Genomic DNA, 19845 nt, shown 5'->3' with positions numbered 1-19845 from the left:
TACAGTCCCAGTCTACTCAACCTCTCCTCATAATCCAACCCCTTCAGCTCTGGGATTAACCTAGTGAATCTCCTCTGCACACCCTCCAGTGCCAGTACGTCCTTTCTCAAGTAAGGAGACCAAAACTGAACACAATACTCCAGGTGTGGCCTCACTAACACCTTATACAATTGCAACATAACCTCCCTAGTCTTAAACTCCATCCCTCTAGCAATGAAGGACAAATTCCATTTGCCTTCATAATCACCTGTTGCACCTGTAAACCAACCTTCTGTGACTCATGCACTAGCACACCCAAGTCTCTCTGCACAGCGGCATGCTTTAATATTTTATCGTTTAAATAATAATCCCGTTTGCTGTTATTCCTACCAAAATGGATAACCTCACATTTGTCAACATTGTATTCCATCTGCCAGACCCTAGCCCATTCACTTAACCTATCCAAATCCCTCTGCAGACTTCCAGTATCCTCTGCACTTTTCGCTTTACCACTCATCTTAGTGTCATCTGCAAACTTGGACACATTGCCCTTGGTCCCCAACTCCAAATCATCTATGTAAATTGTGAACAATTGTGGGCCCAACACGGATCCCTGAGGGACACCACTAGCTACTGATTGCCAACCAGAGAAACACCCATTAATCCCCACTCTTTGCTTTCTATTAATTAACCAATCCTCTATCCATGCTACTACTTTACCCTTAATGCCATGCATCTTTATCTTATGCAGCAACCTTTTGTGTGGCACCTTGTCAAAGGCTTTCTGGAAATCCAGATATACCACATCCATCGGCTCCCCGTTATCTACTGCACTGGTAATGTCCTCAAAAAATTCCACTAAGGACTTCCGGTGGCGGCGATGTCCGAGTGAGCCGCACATTCGGTGGGCTCTCACTCCGGCGGGACTGAACAGCTGTTTCCCCGCGATAGCGGGACCACGGAGGCGGCAGAAAGGCTGCCGGGAACAGAAGAGGAGAGCGGGCTGCAGAAAATGAAAGTGTGGGAGGCCAGCAGGTGAGGAAGAAAGAGAGAGAGACGGAGGCAAGGAGGAAGCTGACCTGCAGGGTAAGATGGCGGACCCACGGACCTTCCTTCCTCCAGGACAAAGGGAAAAAAAAGTTTGGAGTTGCTGAGGAGGGACAGCTTGGACCCACTTCAGATGCCCAGGAGGGGGTAAAAATTTAAGGTGCTGGGCAAAGGAAAGCGGCAGCGAAGGCGCTGAGGAGCGGGCTGCGGCATATGGAACAGCGGGATTCCAGAAGGCAGAAGAAGAAGGAGAAAAAGGGACAGAGACAAGGACCTGAAGAAAATTACCTGGGACCTAAGATGGCGGACACACGGACCCCGGACTCAGCAATCCAGTTGGCGCTGGATAACATGCTCCAGGTAATGAAGTCCAGTTTTGAAGCGCTGAAGCGGGACAGCTTGGACCCAATCCAGAAAGCGGTGGATCAGCTGAACCAGAGGATGGACGCCCAGGATGTGAAAGTTAAGGAGCTGGGAGAGGCGGTGGAGGAGCAGGCGGATGCGCAAACGGTTGCAGCGGTAGAAGTGGACGGCCTGAAAGAGCGGCAGAGAAGACTGCTGGACAGAGTGGAGGAGCTGGAGAATAGAATCCGCAGGAACAATCTGAGGATGGTTGGCCTCCCGGAGGGGGCGGAGGGAGCTGATGCTGCAGCGTTTGTAGCAGATCTGCTGAAGCAGCTGATGGGAGCCGAAGCCTTTCCACGACCGTTGGAGCTGGAGGGGGCACACAGAGTGCAGGCAAGGCAGGGGCGGCCGGGCGGACCCCCCCGCCCGATGGTGATTAGGTTCCACAGGTTCGTGGACAAGGAGCGGGTGCTGCAGTGGGCAAAGAGCGCCAGGAGCAGCACGTGGAACAACAGTGTTCTCCGCATTTATCAGGATCTAAGCCAGGAGGTGGCTCGGCGGCGAGCAGCCTTTAAGAATGTCAAGGAGGTGCTGTTCAAGAAGCACGTGAAGTTTGGTCTGCTGTTCCCAGCCCGGTTATGGGTCACGCACCAGGGTCAACACCACTACTTCTCCGAGCCCGAAGAAGCGATGGATTTTGTGAGGGACCTGGGGCTGGTCCCGAAAGGAGGCCCCAAGGACGCGAGTTAGGGCCCGAGGATTTCTGTGGGAAGGAACGCCGAATGTGCCTGGACCGCTGCTCAACGGTTTGCTGGGCCAAAGGGGCCAAGCGGAACATTTGAGACTCTTTCCTTTGTTCATGGACATTTATGTGCTTTTTCTCTTTTTTCTGTGGTTTTTTTCCCTTTTTATGGGGGGTTTTTTTTTTTATTTTTTATTTTTATTTTTTCCTGTTTGGGCTTTTGTGCAGCTCGTGGAAGACACTGGAACTGGCTTGCCCCAGTGGGTGGGGAGGAGGGCGGGGAAACAAGGGGAATGGGACAGGAAGGCGCCGGAGTGTTGAGTCACCGGGCTAGCAGATTGGCTAGTCAAGGAAGTCAGATGGGGGGGGAAGTAACAGCCAGTAGATGGCGGGGGTGGGGGTATCGGGGGATGGGGTTAGGGGAGGGGGGGGTTGTTCTGCTGACGGGAGAGGGACTTGAAATAGGCACTGGAAAGGAGGTCGAGGGTGGAGGCAGCCGAAGGGCGGGCCAGGAATGGCGCGACGCACGGGTCAGGGGCCGGCCCGAGAAAGGCTATGGCTGACCGGCGGGGTGGGGGGGGTGGGATGTGCCCCCCGACCAGGCTGATCACCTGGAACGTCAAGGGACTGAATGGGCCGGTTAAGAGGGCGCGGGGGTTCGCGCACTTGCGGGCCCTGAGGGCGGACGTAATTATGTTGCAGGAGACACATCTGAAAGTGTCAGACCAGACCAGGCTAAGGAAGGGCTGGATTAGCCAGGTCTTCCACTCGGACTTGGACTCGAAGTCCAGAGGGGTGGCAATCATGATCAACAAGCGCGTGCAATTTGAGGCAGAGGGCATATCTGCAGACAGGGGGGGCAGATACCTGATGGTACGGGGCAGACTGGAGGGGAGAAGGGTGGTGCTGGTGAATATATATGCCCCGAACTGGGATGATGTGGACTTTATTAAAAGAGTGCTGGGGAAGATCCCGGACTTGGATTCTCGCAAGCTAATAATGGGAGGGGACTTTAACATGGTCCTTGACCCGACTTTGGATCGGTCGGGTCCCAGAACGGGTAGACTCTCAGCAATGGCAAGGGAGCTGAAAGGGTTTATGGGGCAAATGGGGGCAGTGGACCCCTGGAGAGAGGGACAGCCAACAGGAAGGGGCTACTCGTTTTACTCGCACGTCCATAAAGTATATTCCAGGATAGATTTCTTTGTAATAAGCAGGGACTGTATGGGGGAGGTAAAGAACACGGAATACTCAGCAATTACCATTTCAGACCATGCCCCGCATTGGGTGGACCTGCAGTTCGGGGGAGCGAGTTATCAACGCCCGCAATGGAGGCTAGATGTGGGACTGCTGTCGGAGGAGGGGATCTGCGAGAGGCTTCGGAAATGTATAAAAAATTACCTGCAGGTGAATGACACTGGGGAGGTCTCAGCGGCGACCGTGTGGGAGGCGCTAAAGGCAGTAGTTCGGGGGGAGCTGATTTCAATTGGGGCCCACAAAGCCAAGGCAGACCGGGCAGAGATGGATAGATTGGTCAGGGAAATGGGCCGGATAGATGAAGAGCACGCGGAGTCCCCGGGGGAGGTTTTACTCAGGGAAAGGCGGAGGCTACAGGCGGAACTGGGGGCACTATCCACGAGCAGGGCCGTGGAACAGCTTAGGAAGGCGAGGGGAGTGGTGTACGAGTATGGGGAAAAGGCTAGCAGGCTGTTAGCGCAGCAACTCAGGAGGAGGGAGGCGGCCAGGGAAATAGGTAGAGTGAGGGACGAGGGGGGGCGCAAAGTGGAGGATCCGGCAGAATTGAATAGGGTATTCCGGGACTTCTATCGTAAGCTGTATACTTCGGAGCCGCCGGAAGAACCGGAGGGGATGAAAAGGTTTCTGGACGGGTTAACATTCCCAACAGTTGGGGGGGGGCAAGTGGAAGAGCTGGGCGCCCCGATTAGAGTAGAGGAGGTATTGGGGGGCCTAAAGGCCATGCAATCGGGGAAGTCCCCGGGGCCGGATGGATACCCAGTAGAGTTTTATAGGAAGTTCTCTGAGCTGGTGGGCCCGGTCTTGGCGAGGGTTTTCAATGAGGCAAGGGACAGAGGGACCCTGCCGCCGACAATGTCACAAGCCACCATATCTCTGATATTGAAGCGGGGTAAAGACCCGGAGGTGTGCGGGTCCTACAGGCCAATCTCCCTGATTAATGTAGACGCCAAGCTCCTGGCAAAGGTACTGGCGGGGAGAATGGAGGACTGTGTACCGGAGGTGATTGGGGAGGATCAAACTGGGTTCGTTAAAGGTCGGCAGCTGGCGGCCAATCTGAGGAGATTGCTCAACGTGATAATGATGCCCCCGGCGGGTAGAGATGTGGAGGTAGTGGTGGCAATGGACGCCGAGAAGGCCTTTGACCGGGTAGAGTGGGACTATCTATGGGAGGTGCTCGGACGGTTTGGGTTCGGGGAGGGATTGGTGGATTGGATCAAATTATTATATCAGGCCCCGAGGGCCAGCGTCAGGACTAACAGAGAAGTGTCGGAGTACTTTAGGTTGTACCGAGGGACCAGGCAGGGCTGCCCGCTCTCCCCGCTGCTGTTTGCGCTGGCCATAGAGCCGCTGGCGATGGCGCTGAGAGCCGCAGAGGGTTGGAAGGGGATGGTGAGGGGCGGGGTTGAACACAGGGTTTCTCTTTATGCAGACGACCTGCTCCTGTACGTGTCGGACCCAGTTGCCGGGATGGGAACTATACTGGGAATGCTGAGGGAGTTCGGCCAGTTCTCAGGATACAAATTAAATACGGTCAAGAGTGAAATGTTTGTGGTCCAGGCAAGGGGCCAGGAGAATAGATTGAGAGGGCTACCGTTTAGGCTGGTTGAGGAAAATTTCCGGTATTTGGGAATCCAGGTGGCACGAGACTGGGGCAGGCTGCATAAGTTAAATTTGGCCAGGGTGGTGGAGCAAATGAAGGGAGAGTTTCGGAGATGGGATGCACTCCCGCTGTCGCTGGCAGGGAGGGTGCAGACTGTAAAGATGACAATCCTCCCTCGATTTTTGTTTATTTTTCAGTGCCTCCCGATCTTTATCCCACAGTCCTTCTTCAAAAGAGTTAACGGGCTGAACATGAGCTTTGTCTGGGCGGGAAAGTCTCCGCGGGTAAAGAAGGCGATGTTGGAGAGGAACCGCAGCGAGGGAGGGCTGGCTTTGCCGAGTCTGGTCAATTATTACTGGGCGGCCAACATCGCTATGATAAGGAAGTGGATGGTGGGTACGGGGTCTATTTGGGAGCGGGTGGAGGCGGCTTCGTGCAGGGGCTCCAGTTTGGAAGCCCTGGTCACGGCTCCTCTACCGCTGCCGCCGGCCAAGTACACCACCAGCCCGGTAGTGGTGGCGACCCTGCGGATATGGGGCCAGTGGAGGAGGCATGTGGGGGAGATGGGGGCGTCTGTCTGGGCGCCAATCTGCGACAACCATCGGTTTGCCCCCGGCAGTATGGATGGGGGGTTCCGAGTATGGCGGCGAGCAGGGGCGGGAAGGGTGGGTGATATGTTCCTGGAAGGGAGCTTCGCGAGTTTGAGGAGCTTGGAGGAGAAATTTGGGGTGGTAAGGGGAAATGATTTTAGATACCTACAGTTGCGGGACTTTGTTCGTAGACAGGTCCCATCTTTCCCGCGCCTCCCGCCAATGGGGATCCTAGACAGAATAGTCTCTGGGAGGGATGAAGGGGAGGGTAGAGTCTCGGGTATTTATAAGGTGCTCATGAGGGAGGAAGGGTCCCAGACAGAGGAACTGAAACTTAAATGGGAGGAGGAGCTAGGCGGGGAAATGGAGGAGGGGCTGTGGGCAGAGGCCCTGAGTAGGGTAAACTCGACCGCGACATGTGCTAGGCTCGGGCTGATCCAATTTAAGGTCGTTCACCGGGCCCATATGACGGTGGCTCGGATGAGCAAATTTTTCGGGATAGAGGACAAATGCGCTAGGTGTGCGGGAGGACCAGCGAACCATGTTCACATGTTTTGGGCATGCCCTGAGCTGAGGGGGTACTGGGAGGGATTTGCGGGGGTCATGTCCCAGGTGCTAAAAACAAGGGTGGTGATGAGCCCAGGGGTGGCAATTTTTGGGGTTTCGGAAGACCCGGGCGTCCAGGGGGAGAAAGAGGCCGATGTGCTGGCCTTTGCTTCCCTGATAGCCCGGCGACGAATACTATTGGCGTGGAGGGACTCAAAGCCCCCGAAGACGGAGTGGTGGCTAGCGGACATGTCGAGTTTCCTGGGGATGGAAAAAATCAAGTTCGCCTTGAGGGGTTCTGTGCAGGGGTTCACCCGGAGGTGGCAACCATTTATTGACTTCTTTGCGGGAGAGTGAGCGTCAGCAGGGGGGGGGGGGGGGGGGGGGGGGGGTTAGAGTAGAGTAGGAGGGAAAATATGGCGGGTAGTACCGATGGGAGGGGAGCGGGCTTGTGCAATATGTTACGGTGGAAGTATTGAAAGAACGTGGATGTTTGCACATTTTTGCCTTTTTTGCTTCCTTTCTGATGATGTCTGTAACTGTTTATAAAGCCAAAAACTACCTCAATAAAATTGTTTATTAAAAAAAAAAAAAAATTCCACTAAATTAGTTAGGCATGACCTGCCCTTTATGAACCTATGCTGCGTCTGTCCAATGGGACAATTTCTATCCAGATGCCTCGCTATTTCTTCCTTGATGATAGATTCCAGCATCTTCCCTACTACCAAAGTTAAGCTCACTGGCCTATAATTTCCTGCTTTCTGCCTACCTCCTTTTTTAAACAGTGGTGCCACGTTTGCTAATTTCCAATCCACCGGGACCACCCCAGAGTCTAGTGAATTTCGGTAAATTATCACTAGTGCATCTGCAATTTCCCTAGCCATCTCTTTTAGCACTCTGGGATGCATTCCATCAGGGCCAGGAGACTTGTCTACCTTTAGCCCCATTAGCTTGCCCATCACTACCTCCTCTCAAGGTCCTCACCTGTCATAGCCTCATTTCTATCAGTCGCTGGCATATTATTTGTGTCTTCCACTGTGAAGACCGACCCAAAAAACCTGTTCAGTTCCTCAGCCATTTCCTCATTTCCCATTATTAAAACTCCCTTCTCATCCTCTAAAGGACCAATATTTACCTTAGCCACTCTTTTTTGTTTTATATATTTGTAAAAACTTTTACTGTCTGTTTTTATATTCTGAGCAAGTTTACTCTCATACTCTTTCTTACTCTTCTTTATAGCTTTTTTAGTAGCTTTCTGTTGCCCCCTAAAGATTTCCCAGTCCCCTAATCTCCCAGCAATCTTTGCCACGTTATATGCATTTTCCTTCAATTTGATACTCTCCCTTATTTCCTTAGATATCCACGGTCGATTTTCCCTCTTTCTACCGTCCTTCCTTTTTGTTGGTATAAACCTTTGCTGAGCACTGTGAAAAATCGCTTGGAAGGTTCTCCACTGTTCCTCAACTGTTCCACCATAAAGTCTTAGCTCCCAGTCTACCTTAGCTAGTTCTTCTCTCATCCCCTTGTAATCTCCTTTGTTTAAAAACAAAACACTAGTATTTGATTTTACTTTCTCACCCTCCATCTGTATTTTAAATTCCACCATATTGTGATCGCTCCTTCCGAGAGGATCCCTAACTATGAGATCATGAATCAATCCTGTCTCATTACACAGGACAAGATCTAGGACCGCTTGTTCCCTCGTAGGTTCCATTACACACTGTTCTAGGAAACTATCGCGGATACATTCTATAAACTCCTCCTCAAGGTTGCCTTGACCGACCTGGTTAAACCAATCGACATGTAGATTAAAATCCCCCATGATAACTGCTGTACCATTTCTACATGCATCAGTTATTTCTTTGTTTATTGCCCGCCCCACCATAACGTTACTATTTGGTGGCCGATAGACTACTCCTATCAGTGACTTTTTCGCCTTACTATTCCTGATTTCCACCCAAATGGATTCAACCTTATCCTCCATAGCACTGATGTCATCCCTTACTATTGCCCGGATGTCATCCTTAAATAACAAAGCAACACCACCTCCCTTACCATCCACTCTGTCCGTCCGAATAGTTTGATACCCTCAGATATTTAACTCCCAGTCGTGACCATCCTTTAACCATGTTTCAGTAATGGCCACTAAATCATAGTCATTTACGATGATTTGTGCCATCAACTCATTTACTTTATTCCGAATACTACGAGCATTCAGGTAAGTACACTTATGTTGGTTTTTTTACCTCTGTTTTGAATCTTAACATCTCCAGTTTTATTCCTTTTGTTATTACTGGGCCTATTCACTGAGCTCCCCTCAGTCACTGTACCTTGTACTGTCGCCCTTTTAGATTTTTGACTATGTCTTCTCTGCCTTGCACTTTTCCCCTTACTTCCTTTTGCTTCTGTCCCTGTTTTACTACCTTCCAACTTAAGACGTGAAATGGGTCTGTATGACCCGCACTCCACTGGGTCCTTATCCTCTTTCTGGAGCACCAGAAAGATTGTGGCTTGGGTCCAAGGACAGGGGTAATGATCCCCTGAAAATGAATAATTGTCCAAAATTAAAGCTATTAGTTACTCTGAGAACCTCAAAATTCAGGTGGGAAGCCGTCAGGAATGGGGGCCTTGCCAGATTGTAGCCGCCCGATACATTTCTGTATTTGTTCTGGGCTGAAGGGGGATTCCAGTTCCCGTTTCCTATCTTCCTCAATGGTCGGGATATGTAAACTATCTAGAAACCTCATCATGCCTGATGTATTTGGAGGAGGCACTGACTCATATGGCTCACGGTAAAACGTACTGAAAAACGCATTTATCTGGAGAGGGGCTGACGCTAGGTTACCTTCTTTGCTCCAAATCTGAGGAATTTCTTGGGACACTGCCTGCTTCTTGAGTTGATGCCCAAGAAGACGGCCCACCTTCTCCCCATGTTCATAGAAGGAGCTCCTAGAATGTCGTAACTGATGCACTTCTTTGTTTGTGGAGATCAATTCAAATTGCAGTTGCAAGTTTTTTCTTGCATCAGTAATTCTGGCCTTGCGGCAGTAGAATATTGGTGTTCAACCTCCACGATGGAGTTCGCCAGCCTTTTTCTTTTTCACAATGTGAGATTTATATGAGATCATTTTCCCCCCTTATGTCGGCCTTTCGGGTTTCCCATAGTGTTGATGGAGAAATTGACTCTGTTTTGTTGAATTTGATAACGTCTATTATAGCAGCAGACAATCGCTCACAAAATTTGTCATCAGACACAAAGTGGTGTCCAGTCTCCAGGGTGGGCGCTCAGGAGGGCATGGTGAGCAGCATGGTCTGAGATGACAAATTTCCGGGTATACAACGGTCCATTTTAAGGTCCAATGCACAGTTTATATGTCCTACCAGAATCATCCGATGTGAGCCTAAATCAAGAAAGGCGATCACCAGGGAGTTTGTGAAGCTCACATCGTCCCAATTGGGTGCATAAATATTCACCAGAATAATCAGAGTGTTCTCCAACGAACCACAGAAAATAATATAGCCACCATTGGGATCAGCCATTACATCTGTAGTTCAGCAGGCAAGACATTTTGTGACACCACAGCAAGGAGATCCCACCAGGATAGCAGTCTGTAACTGTCCTAAGGCCGGACAAGCAGAAATGAATGGGCAATGTCAGGCTATCAGATATGCCCCCCTTCCTCTCCCTATCTTCCCCTAACCCAGCAATCCCCCCCAAAAAACCTAAACTCTCTAACACTAAAATTTAAGCCCCCCCTCGCTGAATATTTGCGCGAGGGAGTTGCAGAATACCCACGCTTACGACTTCAAATCTCTAGGCCCATCTCTAGCTATAGCTGAGAGGCTTTCCAACCAACCCTATATTAAAAGTTGAGAAACTTTATTAACATTATTAAAACAAGAATTTCACATATAATAATCTGTGGAAACAACCTCACTATAAGAACAATATATAACACCAGCATAATGAGAAAAAAGGGGAACACTTCAACTGTAATAACATTTACAGTGTAAACCAGCCAAATAAACAACAAAGATAAAATTTCTGAACATACAGCAAAATAATTTTTTTAAAAAATAATTTTTATTCAAATATTTGCATAATATCAACAACAAAGACAGAATTTTTTTTTTTTAAAAACAAAGAACAGCCCCCCCCCCCCGCGTACACAGTGGAAGAGATAAACTAACACCCATCATTCCCCCAAAACATCTGCCCGTCCCTTCAATAGACAGGACAGAACCCCCCCGCCACCGCGTATACACAGAAGAGGAAATTAATTAGTGCCCGACAGGCCTGTTTCTATCGTTCTGCCAGGAATGGCTGCCGCCTCCTGAAAAAACCCTGCACTGAACCCTTAGGGCAAATTTCACCTTCTCTAGCTTGAGAAACCCTGCCATGTCGTTGCAATATAACTTTTAAACAACAAAACCAAAAGATTTATACAGAATTCGAACCCAGTTTCTCAACAAAAATATTTGTCTTGTCTGGGGAGTAAAAAAAAAGGATCTTTTCCCTCGACCGAAACTCGAAGACAGGTCGGGTAAAGTAGCCCAAACTGGATGCCCTTCTTTAATAGGGCAGATTTTGCCCCATTAAATACTGCTCTTTTCTTCGACAATTCAGCGCTAAGGTCCTGGTAAAGCTGGATTGAGTGACACCCCCCCCCCCCCCCCCCCCCCCCCCCCCCCCTCATTTATAGTCGAGTGCTCCCTGGCCCAATGCATGATCTGCTCTTTTTCTTTGAAGTTATTGAACCTCAAGATCCTCGCTCGAAGGAGTTCCTCTGCACGAGGACTTGGTCGCAGAGGGCGATCAACCCGATCTAGCTCTGGTGGGGGTGGTGGGGGGGGGGCGTTTAAGCACCTTCTCGCCTACCATTTTAAAAAGCATATCGGCTATGAATTCTGTGTGGGTGTGGCCCTTCGTTCCCTCTGACAGACCCACAAGGTGGATGTTTTGCCTTCAAGATCAGTTCTCCAGGTCATTTACTTTTAAAATGTATTCACGTCCAGGTCCCAAGGCATTTTTTTCCCCAGCACCATGATCCATTCAATGTGGGGTCGGTGAGGGCCACCTCCATATTTTTGACTGTACCAAAGGAATAAAATTTAAAATATATATATTTTTGACTGTGTCAGCCCACTGTTCTATTTTTTTTTCCATCCCCTCCAACTGGCTCGAGATTTGACCGAAGGACTCATCCGCTGACCTTTTGATTTCTCAGGCCAAGTCCTGACGTTTTTTCAATTCAGTCCCTACAATGCGACTGAAGTCTTCGACTGATGGCCACGCAGTCGCCTGAGGAGAGGAGGATATTGCCGCCACCATTTTGTCTCCTGCTGGCTCCAAGGAGGTCCGAGGAGCACATTTGGCTCCCCCTCTCTTTTTGTTGTTTTTAGGCATTTTAAAAAGCTGTAAGTTTCCCCTGGCCTGTACTTAATTTTTTTTTTCAGCTTGCGCTGCCTACTATGCACTGTGAGTCAGGCTCGGGTAGGAACATCTCCCGGTGCATGTCCTCCGCTCGCATCCACCGCTGGAAGTCCCTTCTTGCACTTTTATGTGCTGCCGCTTTTTTGAATATATAGGATAATTGCTGAAATGAATGAGAAAATTTGTACAGGAAAGCTCTGCTCATGATCTAGGAACTCCGAGAAATCTTGCTCCATATGTGAAAGGGCAAGACTTTTTTTGAAACTGCTATTTTTCTTACAGGAACTACTGCAAATAGTATAAATTCCAGTGGCCCATCACGATCTTCTAGACGAAGTCAGAACAGAATTACACAGACAAGTAGTTCTACTGAAGTAGATCTCAGAGTCATGGAAATCCTTTGTCATGAAAATGAGTGCAATGTGGAAGAGGCAAGTTAATATAGTACAATCATATCATTGAAAATGAAGTTAAAAATTAGCCGATATGCAAAAATGATCTAAATTTCTCCTATAACTGGAGAATACTTCATAATCCATATGTTGAATAAACTGATTGACAAATTCACAATATGAAAATTGGTGAGGTGGTAAATAGTGAGGAGGATAGCTTAGATTATAGGGGAATATAGACAGGCTGGTCAGATGGGCTGATTAGTGGCAAACGGAATTCAACCCTGATAAATGTGATGTGATGCACTTTGGCAGGACAAATAAGGCAAGAGAATACATGACAAATGGCAGGACCCTAGGAAGCATCGAGGATCAGAGGGACCTTGGTGTGCACTTACACCGGTCCCTTAAGGTAGCAGAGCAGGTGGATACAGTGTTAAGAAGGCATATGGCAGACTTGCCTTTATTAACCGAGGCATAGAGTTCAAAAGCAGGGAGGTTACACTGAAACTGTACAAAATGTTGGGTCGGCCACAGCTAGAGTATTGTGTGCAGTTCTGGAATCCACATTATAGGAGGGATGTGATAGCACTTGAAAGGATGCAGAGGAGCTTTACCAGCATGTTGCCTGGGCTGGAGAGTTTTAGCTATGAAGAGAGATTGGATCAACTGTGGTGGCTTTCCTTGGAGCGGAGGATACTGAGGGGGATACCATTGAGATGTATAAAATTATGAGGGACATAGATAGAGTATATAGAGATAAACTTTTCTCTTGGTGAAGGGATCAATGACCAGTGGGCACAGATTCACGGTAATGGTCAGGAGATTTAGAGGGAATGCGAGGAAAAATCTTTTAACCTAGAGAGTGGGAGCCTGGAACCCATTGCCTGAAAGGGTGGTGGAGACAGAGACCCTCATAACATTTAAGAAGTATTTAGATGTGCACTTGTGCTGCCAAGGCATGCAAAGCTATGGGCCAAGTGGTGGAAAATGGGATTAGAATAGTTAGGTGGTTGTTTTTGACCGGCGCTGACGTGATAGACCAAAGAGCCTTTTCTGTTCTGTCGACCTCTAAGACCTTGTACTTGAAATACTAATTTCACGGCATGTAGAATGTAACTGAATTTTTAATGGATATGAGCAGTGTCATAGAATTTAAAACATGCTTCTGTATTTATAACTCTTAATTTTATAATTATTACTTTAAGTATGGGCCTCGGAGCAGAGTATGGGCATAACCTGAGAACCATTCTGAATCACTTTGAACACTCCGATGGTGGTTACTGGGAGTGGGATTCTGTGATGATGAGAGCGGACATGACTGTCATTTGCATTCTCGCAGGGAAGTGTTAAATGTGGGCTGTGATATGGCTCTTGAGATTTGTAATCCAGTTGCCTGTCAGAATTCCCAAGTCCTGGGAAAGGACTGGGGTCTAAGATGAGCTATTTGAGGCCCAAAATAATGCATTCTATTATAGTTTGGGAAGTTGTTGAAGCTGAGAAGTTCAGGTTACAGTCTTGCTGAGATAAAAGCAACATCCATGCCTTATTGGGTGAGAGGGTGGAATGTTAGAATGTTGTTGTCTTCAAAATGTCTTCCTTTAATTGCCCTATAAATAGGATAGATGCATTCACGAATATTCACATCATCCACTCACATAAATAGCTAGATTTAGCCAGTATATTGAATTGTTAAGTTCTGGACAAAAATGTTGACACAAAGTGAATTGATCCAGAATTGTCAATGGCAAATTTGTTCTCCTCATTTTCTTATTTTTAATTTAGAGTACCCGATTACTTTTTGTTTCAATTAAGGGGCAATTTTAGCGTGGCCAACCACCTACCCTGCACATCTTTGGGTTGTGGAGGTGAGACCACGCAGACATGGGACGAATGTGCAAACTCCACACGGACAGTGACCCGGAGCCAGGACCGAACCCTGGTCCTCAGTGCGTGAGGCAGCAGTGCTAACCACTGTGCCACCGTGCTGCCCACCTCATTAAATTTCAAGATCAGAATCCAAATCTTTTTGGGTGGGATGGGTAGGAATAAGAATGCAATCTGGGGGAATCTTTGTTTCAAGTCTGGAGAGCAATTTTCTTCCTTTTACAAATCTTGTGGACACCAATAACTTTTGGAAAGATACTTGAATTTTCAGTGACTGACTGGAAGTATCACACAACAAGATTTCAAGTTTTAACCTTTGATTGTGATAAACAAATTAAAAGCAGCATTTCCTAAATACTGTTCATCAGGCAACTTAAACTCTAAACTATTGATAACATTTCCATTTAGGTTTTAAAGGGATCGAAAATCCTCCACTACAGTTATGATTTACTCTTAAGTGGACACTTCATTCTTCAGGAACTAGTCCAAAGCTATTCTCAGCTCATAATAACTTGCTTCCTTTTCCAGCGAGATAACATCTTATCCTCGAATGGACTTTCACGGTGAGGATTACCCTGAAGTTTCCTCCCTCGAGCCAAACCCTGGTGAATGTTCCAGACCTATTTAAATTATCATGGTTTCTCCAATTCAAGCATGATCTCCTACTCAATTCTACATGGTGAACAATTGAGACCGGTTGCCTATATTACTCTGTTCTCTCTCAGAATCTCAGGGACTGACCTATCTGTGTAACTGAGGGATATCCTAAAACCTTGTAAGCCAATTCTGCAATGTCTTTCTATGGCCTGTTCCCCTCTCAAGCCCATCTCCATGGCAACATCAATCACATAGATGTTGTATCCAGATATACATATATACATACTAATTAGCTAATCTTTAGAGACACCCCCCCCCATTCTATCCAGTCCAAAGATGTGCAGGTTAGGTAGATTGGTCATGATCAATGAGCTGCGGGGTTATGAGGATAGGGAGTGGGCTTGGTAGAGTGCTCTTTCGGAGGGTCGGTGCAGAGTCAGTGGGCCAAATGGCCTCCTTCTGCAATGTAGGGATTATATGGATTCTATCTTCAAATTAAATAGTTTAAAGTATAACTGTTTATAAATCCTGGTATTCATAACACCTCCGTATGAGACTTGGAGACGTAACAGTCTATCCAAAGTCAACACAAATACTCTTTCCATGTCTACAGATGTGAACATTTTACACCCTAGTACCAGTAAATCAACCTGGGCCTCTTAACTGTCCTAATCACAATAAAGCTGCCCAGGTTTGTTGTCAAACAGGATTCGGTGCAGGTCACATAATCCTTCACTACTTTGTTCGCCCTTAAATTAAACAGACAGTCCCAAATCCTAAATTTATAAACTTCATATTTGTAACATTCCGTATTGCATTTTTTCAGTGATGAAATAGAAGCACTAAAATGCATTCGTCTATTAAAGCTACTATAATGAAAAACAAAAGTTTAGAAGCATAATGCAATCACGTTTATTCATTATCAGCTGCTTTATATTTGGTCCTTTTAAATTTGTTTTTGCTAAGCATTCCTGACTTGACCTGTGTGCTGAATGCAAAATATTTGGTACTTTTGATCTATACTCCACCTCAAGTTTCAACTCTGTTCTTTAAATTATCTCAGCATGGTTTTGAACGTAAAGAATAAATAAAAGAGCATTCCATACCAGGTATAAGTCATGTTCATTCCTCATGTATAAAATTCCCTCACATCTTGAGTGCTGGCAACTCCATCGTGTCTTGCAAATGATTGTCTCTTTGAGAGCTTCTGTGAAAGAAGTGAAGGAACCACTTTTTTCTTTTTTCCCCTATTACTTTGTTCTGATAACTATGCATTTTCATTGTGAGGAGCACATCAATGATAGGCAATTTAGTAGCGGGCTATAGCTAAAACCAGTTTGAACTGACGTTAGTTTTTCCTCGTCTACTTGTTAGGCTGGTTTATTTTTCAATATTAAAAACTTTATCCATATACAGAGTCAGTGTGTTGATCTGATCTCTAATTTCTTGCTGTCTACTTTTATGGTTTTCACAGCTCTGTTCATAGACCATAAGATGTAGGAGCAGAAGTAGGTCTTTCAGCCCATCGAGTCTGCTCTGCCATTCATGACTGATGCAATGTGATAATCCTCAACTCCACTTAGCCACATTTATCCCCAGAACCCTTGATTCCCTTACTGTCTGTCTCAGCCTTGAATGTACTTAACGACCCAGCCTCTACAGCCCTCTGCAGTAAAGAATTCCACAGATTTGTTATCCTCTGAGAGAAGAAATTCCTCTTTATCTCTGTCTTAAGATGGTGACTTCTTACTCTTGAGATTATGTCCTTTTGGCCTAGACTCTCCCACAAGCAACTACTCTATTAAGCCCCCTGAGAATCCTATATGTCTCAATAAGGTCGCCTCTCATTCCTCTAAGCTCCAATGAGTACAGGGCCCAACCTACTCAACCTCTCAGAAGAACATCCCTCCGTACCCACGATCAACCTAATGAACCTTCTCTGGACTGCCTCCCATGCCAATATATATTTCCTTAGATAAGGGGACCAAATCTTCACGGTATTCCAGGTGTAGTTTAAGTAGAGTCATGTATAGTTTTAGCAAGACTTTCCTACTTTTATGCTCCATTCCCTGAGAAATAAAGGTCAACATTTCATTTGCCGTCCCTATTACCTGCTGAACCTGCACACTCTTTTTTTATGATTCATGCACGAGAATCCTCAAATAAGTCTGTGCTGCAGTTTTCTGCAATCTTTCTCCATTTAAATAATATTCAGCTCCTTTATTCTTCCTATCAAAGTTGTAATTTCACAATTTCCGACTTAACCTGTCTATGAAATGAAAGTCACCATAGTCCATGAGGACCATAGGCTGCTCTCCCCTTATTGAAAGAGAGAGCTGACTGGAGGTGATTGAACCCGAGGGTCACCACACCTCAGGTGAGGACAAGGTTGAGAAGGCAGGGCCTTCATGGATAACTTCAGCCAATACGGAAATTGAATCCGGGCTGTTGGCATCGCTCCGCATCACAAACCAGCCGTCCAGTCAACTGAGCTAACCGACCCGTGTAACCTGTCCATGTATATCCCTCTGTAGAATCTTTATGTCATCCTTGTCACTTGCCTTCCCACCTATTTTTGTGGCATTGGCAAACTTGGCAATAGTACATTCACTTCCCTTGTCCACGTCATTCATATATATTGAAAAGAAATGTGTCCCCAGCATTGATATCTGTGGCACTCCCGAGTTACAGGTTGCCACCTGATAATGCCCCTCTTCCCAGCTCTTTCTCTTCTATCAGTTAGCCAATCCTCTATCCATGCTAATATACTACCCCCAACGCCATGGGCTCTTACCTTATTAAGTAGCCTTTTGTGTGGCACCTGATCAAGTGCTTTTTGGAAATCCAAATATATTACATCCCCTTTATCTATTCTGCTCGTTACCACCTCCAAGATGTCTAATAATTTTGTCAGGCATGATTTCCCCTTCATGAAGCCATGCTGACTCTGCTTGATTATATTATGTATAATTAAATGCTCTGCTATTACACTTTTACGTAAATTTTAAGAGAGGTCCATCAGCTGCCAGATCCTGACTTGTGAGTCTGGCACCCGGTGGAAACCAAGAATAACTTGCTGGAAAGCCATGCCGTATTGATACCTGGCCCTAATGTGTCTGCTATTTTTCTACTGGTGTTGCTGCCAGGTCCATCAGTACACTTTGCAGATTACAGCCCATTTTAGAAACACCTTTAGAGGAGCCGTTTGTCTTTGGATGTTATAGTCAAATTAGGAGTATTTGAGTCAATAATGTAATTTGTTCTTTTTTTAAAAAACTTGCTTGGTGACAATTTGAAAAATATAAAGGAAACTCCAACTTCTTGCATTCAAAGGTTCATGGCATCGAAATATTTTTGGTTGCTTCAATTAATCATCTAGCAGAGAATATCTTCAAATCACTTTCATATGTTGGCAGTATATCATACAATGTCAGGTTTATCTTAGATATCATTACCTGAGGAGGGATGCAAAAGAGAAAGAACATCTTGCGAACCAAGATCACAGTCCTGATAAGAAATTAATGTACTTCCTGTTCCTGTTCCAAAGGAACAGCACGTCCCAAGGGGGCAGCATGGTGGTTAGCATAAATGCTTCACAGCTCCAGGGTCCCAGGTTCGATTCCCGGCTGGGTCACTGTCTGTGCGGAGTCTGCATGTCCTCCCCGTGTGTGCGTGGGTTTCCTCCGGGTGCTCCGGTTTCCTCCCACAGTCCAAAGATGTGCGGGTTAGGTGGATTGGCCATGCTAAATTGCCCGTAGTGTCCTAAAAAGTAAGGTTAAGGGGGGGGGGGGGGTTTGTTGGGTTACGGGTATAGGTTGGATCCGTGGGTTTGAGTAGGGTGATCATTGCTCGGCACAACATCGAGGGCCGAAGGGCCTGTTCTGTGCTGTACTGTTCTATATTCTCAGATAGTATAATTGGAGTATTTTTTCTTTTCCTGTAAGCAATGTGGTTTGAAATGTTAGAGTGACTGAATTAGTCTTTATGCCCACATATTCAGATGTGTGATAATGGACCTTGTGTTTCATTTGTCCAGGTGAAAAACATTTATTTGAAAAGCTTTCTTCCTTTCTTGGATAACCTTAAAATACCCTCTTCTAGTGGATTTCCTGAGGTAAGTAACAAAAAACGTTTAATACTAAGTGAAGTTTAATAGTACTAGTAAATACTTAAAAAACTTAACTGGAGTAAATGAACTGGTCCTCACATTTAGTAATGTAAACTGTTTTAATGTAATGTGTTTACGTACATTCTGACAAGAAAAACAGAAAATATAGTTTAAGAACAACAATATATATGTCAGCAATCTTGTTCACAAATCAAACTTCTGTTCAAGATTTTTGTCATGCTTTTGTGTCAGCCCTTTACTACTGTCAGCTGTCACAGTTGCAGGCTTTGACCAATAGGCTCTGGGAAGAATTTTTTAAATTTTGCTCAGTGACGCAGCCAACTTTTATACAAAAGAACATGCATTCAGCACAGGAATAATTTCGGGAAGGATTTCCATTGTTCAAACTTGAAAGAATTTTTAATATAAATTCTTGAATTTAAACATTTATTCTGGCTTCAGAATGTTAAAAGCACAATATAAATGCAAGTTGTATTACTGTTGCATCAGGAAATTAGGAACATTTAATATATTTTGCTATGCATTCTAAAAATACAAATAGGCAGTAAACCGTTTCACCCCTCCCCCTAAATCTCCCATTGTGTGCACACATATACTAAGAAATATTTAAGGAAAATAAAAACAGGAAATGTTGGAAACACCCAGCAGCTCAGGCATCGTCTGTGAGAGCTAATCATTCAGTTTGATGGTCTTTGTTCATTTTGAATAGTTTCTGAAAAATAAAATAATGGAATACTAATTTGGGGATCTAATGGCATAACTATCCACTAATCTTCGAAATGCATAAATGAGTACCTTTTATTTCTGTTAATCTTTTATCCAAGACTTTTTTTGCTTAATCAATTTTAAACCTGAGCAAGCTTAACAAGAGTTTATTCCATATGAAACGGTTGAAAATAATTACCTGGTAGTGAGAGTTTGGCTCGAGTTAGGATCAGAGCTTAATGGGAAATGGAATGAGAGTTTGGTGAAGTAAAAAATCAGAGCTTGATGGGAAATGGAATGTCAAGTTATACAGCAATGTAAAAGTGCCTTGTTAAATGAATTGTTCTTGTGAGAAGGCATTATCACAACCTTGGCCGTCTGTGAGAATCTGTGGTGGGAACGATGGAAGATTCACTCCTCAGGACTTTTTGATAAGAATTTCTATGCTATGAAACTAACTGTATTACTAATGATGAGAAGAAAATAATTACCTAAGGGAGGGGCGTAATGAGCTAATTGCATGATTAATGATTGAAAGGCTTGATGGGTTTTGTAAGAATATATAGTCAACTGTAACAAAGAGAAATTTGCTTTT

At 45.8% G+C, this 19845-nt stretch overlaps 1 protein-coding gene across 1 annotated transcript in view; it reads left to right on the top strand.

The window, feature by feature from the left end:
* rb1 (retinoblastoma 1) overlaps window positions 1–19845 on the top strand; it is a 477115-nt gene that overhangs the window by 103935 nt on the left and 353335 nt on the right. Inside the window, exons 8-9 of the mRNA XM_038802634.1 lie at window positions 11823–11971; window positions 18453–18530. Coding sequence (XP_038658562.1) covers window positions 11823–11971; window positions 18453–18530 — 227 coding nt within the window. The remainder of the gene's footprint in view (window positions 1–11822; window positions 11972–18452; window positions 18531–19845) is intronic.

The sequence above is a fragment of the Scyliorhinus canicula genome, chromosome 7 (assembly GCF_902713615.1).
Source record: "Scyliorhinus canicula chromosome 7, sScyCan1.1, whole genome shotgun sequence".
NCBI lineage: Eukaryota > Metazoa > Chordata > Chondrichthyes > Carcharhiniformes > Scyliorhinidae > Scyliorhinus > Scyliorhinus canicula.
Note: the sequence above shows the minus strand (reverse complement) of the source record. Positions and strands in the feature narration are given on the sequence as shown.